Source organism: Otolemur garnettii, unplaced genomic scaffold (assembly GCF_000181295.1).
Source record: "Otolemur garnettii isolate 467f Iridium unplaced genomic scaffold, OtoGar3 scaffold00152, whole genome shotgun sequence".
In the NCBI taxonomy this organism is placed as follows: Eukaryota; Metazoa; Chordata; class Mammalia; order Primates; family Galagidae; genus Otolemur; species Otolemur garnettii.
In genome coordinates, this window is record NW_003852547.1 from 3,282,574 (window position 1) to 3,287,029 (window position 4,456).

The following is a 4,456-nucleotide window of genomic DNA, read 5'->3' on the forward strand; positions in this document are numbered from 1 at the left end:
GGCACTCTGCCCAGGGGGACAGCTCGAGGCTCTGTCTCAAAAAAAAAAAAAAAAGAATGTGTACTCCTGACTGCCTTCTCCTGCAGCCTAATATAGAGCTGATCTTGTGGCGCTTAACTCTACAGGTGTAGACACTCCAATTTCACCAATGCTTTCATCTTGCAAGCTTTCATGCTTGTTAAGAGAGCTAAATCCCTCCCCATGCCCTTTTCACCAAGATGTTCCATTATTGAGCTATACAGGTGTTTCTTATAACTCTCACTCCTCCTAGCCATAGGCTACATGGGCTGGTACACAGGCCCAAGCCTTGGTTTTTTTTTTTTTTTGAAGACAGAGTCTCACTATGTCACCCTTGCATCAGGACTCACAGCAACCTCCAAATCTTGAGCTTAAAGCCTTAAGCGATTCCTTTGCTTCAGTCTCCCAAGTAGCTGGGGCTACAGGCGCCCACCACAACACCTGGCTATTTTTTGGTTGTAGTTGTCATTGTTGTTTGGCAGGCCTGGGCTGGATTCAGACCCGCCAGCTCTGGTGTATGTGGCTGGCATCCTAGCCTCTGACCTATAGGCACCAAGCCTTGGTTTTTTGACTGAATTTGGCTTGAATCCCGCCATGGCCATTCCCATCTGTGCCTTTGTGAAAGCTGCTGCTTCTGCCAATTGGGGCCTATCGTGAACTCTTGCCTTAATGAAATGTTTTGTTTGTTTGTTTGTTTATTTGAGACAGAGTCTCAAGCTATTGCCCTGGGTAGAGTGCTGTGGCGTCACAGCTCACAACAACCTCAAATGCTTGGAGTTAAGTGATTCTCTTGCCTCAGCCTTCCAAGTAGTTGGGACTACAGGTGGCTGCCACAACACCTGGCTATCTTGTTTTGTTGTTGTAGTTATCATTGCTGTTTTAGCTGGCCCAGGCCACGTTTGAACCCTCTAGCCTCGGTATGTGGCCGGTGCTCTACCCACTGAGATATGGGCGCCACCCAAATGAGATGTTTTGAAGACTCATGAAGATGCCACACCAAAAGGGCTTTAGCCTAAGATATGTTATGTTATAAGCACTCAAGAAATGTCTGCCCAATGGCTGTGGGGCTCCGTGGAACACTAGACAAACCACTGTGCTTGTCATATTTCGTGCAACTCTCAAAAGCCATTTTGAAACCTCCAGGCATCAACCAGAGGGATTTTTCCAAAGCACCGGCCTGACCCTGGCCCTCATCTGCTCAAAACCCTTCCATGGCTCCCTCTTGCCCTTCAAAGAAAGATCAAGCTTGGACTCAATCCCCTTTGGGGTATGGCTACTGCCTCATCTTAGGCCACACCCTGCTTCAGACCCTCCGTTTCAGCCACAATCACCATCTTTCAGTTTATTCCTTCCTTTGTGCATGTTACAAATATTTATAGAGCACAAAGTATGTGTCCAGCACCTAGAACAGTAAACAAATGCACAGAAATCCCTGCCCTCATGAAGCTGACATTCTAGTGTGGGAAATAGACCATAGCATAGAGATGAAAACGAGTGCTCCTATGGAAATAACACATGCAAGGGAAGAGAGAGCTCTAGGGTGAGAGGATTTCAGTTTTCAAATAGTTATGATCAAGGTGACCTCACAGAGAAGGTGATAGTTGAGCATAGACCTGAAGGAGTGAGCCCTGATGATATCTAGGGGGAAAGTGTGTCAGGTAGCAGGAAGAGCAAGTGCAAAAGCCCTGGGGTGGGAGTGTATCTGTATTAGGTGGGCAAAGCCAGACCAGTGTGGCTGAAGCAGAGAGAAAAGGACAGAAGGGGGAGAAGATTGCATAGAGCCTCTCTGTAGGGCATTGCCAATAGCTTCTTGCTTGAGAAGGCTGCCTCCAGCACTTTGCATATCCTGATCCCTCTGCCTGGAATGTTTTTCCTTCTACTTTTTGCCAAATGCCCACATACTTTAGATCTCAGATAAAATATTACTCCTTCCACAAGGGCTTCCCTTCCTTCATAAACTCACGGCTTATAACGCCATGCTTTATTATTTTTCATGCAGCTCTTAAAAGCCATAGCTCCACTTGGAGCCTCCAGGCGTCAACCACAGGGATCTTTCCAAAGTATGAACCTGACCTTGGCCCCACTCTGCTCAAAACCCTCTATGGCTCCCTATTATCCTCCAGAGAAAGATCAGGCCTATGTTATACAGGCATTTGTGTCATTATGTGATTACTGGCTGTCTTCTCCCAGCAGGTATGAGATGGGTGAGTGCAGGAGCCCAGTGCTGTCTTGGTCATTGCTGTACTTTACTTTGTGCATGTGGCTGGGCACAGAGAAAGTCCCCAGAACATCTTTGTAAATGAAGAGCTAACATTCAAGTACTCACTCTATGCCAGGCTTTTTGCTAAATCCTTTATGTACATGGGCCAATTGGTCCCCCTCCCTGAACTGTCAGCCCTGTGAGGGCAGGGAGTTCATCCATCCTGCTCACTGCCGTGTCCCCCAGCACTTGGCAAAGTGCATGGCACATAGTAGGTGCTCAATAAATATATGTTCACAATGAGGTGGGCATTACCATCCCCATTTCCCAAGTAATAACAGCTCACTCACTGAGCGCTCACCAGTACTAGTGATTGTTCAAAGCACTTTAGTTGGATTTACTCATTTAGTCCTCACAACAGCCCTGGGAGGGAGGTACTGTTATTAGCCCATTTTACACATGAGGGGACTGAGAGGTGAAGTCACCTGTCCCAGGTCACACAGCAAGTAAGTAGCACACCCTCCTTCCCTCAGGGGGTGATATGGATCCCCAAGGGAGGGAGCTATGCTGGTCTAGGGGAGGGGAAGAGACTGGATCAACCACGCTGGATCTGAAACTCACTAATCTTTATGCCACTTTAAGACTTCACCTAGGCACCAGACCTTTGTGTGTTGATTCATCTTTGGGATCACTTGGATTCAAACAAGAGCAGCATCTGGCTCCAGACTTGGGCTCTTAACTACGGCCCTGAGAACTGGACTTTCCAGAGATTTCACTGCTGTTCAAATCCAGGCAGACCTGTCTCACCATCCAAGTTTTGCATGCCCAGGAAGGGAAGACAGCTTGGGTTGATAATTCTCCACTTATTTATCTTCCATCTTCCCCCACAGGCCTAGGCCCCTCGCTGCTCTCTCTCTGTCCGGATGAGGACACTGCCCAGCCCGGGAGCCACTTCCAGCCAGGCGCAGGCTTGGCCCAGACCCACTGAGCCAGCCCCTCTTACCTTGTCCTTTCTCCTCCCCCAGCAAGGACCTCAACCACACTCCAAGTTAGCAGCCAACGCACAGGATGGGGGTGCCAGGAGAGAGGCCACCTCTCTTCTCAGAGTGTCCCCCGCCCACCTCGGGCCTACCTCAGCCCTCACCCCTCTGCCTGCTCCCAGTCTGGGGGCTCTTTGGGGTATTAGCTCAGTGACCTCTGGGAGGGGGTCCTGGCCCCCTCCTCTACTCAGGACTTCCCTTGGGGTTCTTAGTACTTGGTTACCTCATTATTCCTTTTCCAGATTCTCTTGGCTTTATTTTGGGGAATAGGGGTGGGAAGGGTTGCGGATCAGAGCTGTGTTTTTGGGTTCTGGGGAGTGTGTATAACCATAATCAATTTCTTTCTATCTTTTATTATTATTTTTATTTTTGCTTATTTCATGAGAATGGTTTTAAATCATTACAGATTTCTCAGAGTCCAGAAGAATGTGGGACTCTGATCTTCCCCCATCCTCAGGTGTCCCTGGGGGAGGCTCTGGGCCAGACCTCACCCCCAGCAACTTATGATTAAGAACTCAGCCTCCTGGCTCGGCGCCTGTGGCTCAAGCGGCTAAGGCGCCAGCCACATACACCTAAGGTGGCGGGTTCGAATCCCCAGCCCGGGCCTGCCAAACAACAATGATGGCTGCAACAAAAAATGGCCGGGCATTGTGGCGGGCGCCTGTAGTCCCAGCTACTTGGGAGGCTGAGGCAGGAGACTCGCTTGAGCCCAGGAGTTGGAGGTTGCTGTGAGCATGATGCCATGGCACTCTACCCAGGGAGATAGCTTGAGGCTCCGTCTCAAAAAAAAAAAAAAAAAAAAAAAAGAACTCAGCCTCCCAGGCTGCCACCCAGCTCTGTCTTCCCCTTCTGCTTCAGACTTCCTGCTGCCCCCAGCTCCACCTGGACATTGGCTTCATCTGTGGTCTTCCAATTTCAGTGGCAGCCTTCAACTTCTTCTGCTTCCAAACCACACAACCTCTAACCTTCTCTGGTTCCAGACTGTATAACCTCTGACCTCCAACTGGTTCTGGACTGCATAACCTCCAACATGGTCTGATTTAGGCCTCATATCCTGTAAATCTTTCTTATTCTGGACCTCACAACCTCCTATTCTGCCTGTTTGCAAAACTCATAATCTCCAAAAATTGTCTAGTTCTGGGACTTAAAACCTCTAACTCCCTCTGGCTCTAGAATCTATGACCACCAGATTCTACTG

General features: G+C 49.0%; 1 protein-coding gene across 2 annotated transcripts in view; it reads left to right on the plus strand.

Moving 5' to 3' along the window:
- Positions 1–3,488, plus strand: part of HIF3A (hypoxia inducible factor 3 alpha subunit) — a 31,509-nt gene extending 28,021 nt beyond the window's left edge. The window contains exon 15 of one of the 2 annotated variants that reach the window (XM_003799532.2): positions 3,109–3,488. In XM_003799532.2, coding sequence (XP_003799580.1) covers positions 3,109–3,206 — 98 coding nt within the window. In that variant the 3' untranslated portion in view covers positions 3,207–3,488. The remainder of the gene's footprint in view (positions 1–3,108) is intronic. The other variant, XM_003799533.1, reaches the window with a different exon arrangement.
- The last annotated feature ends 968 nt before the right edge of the window (positions 3,489–4,456 follow it).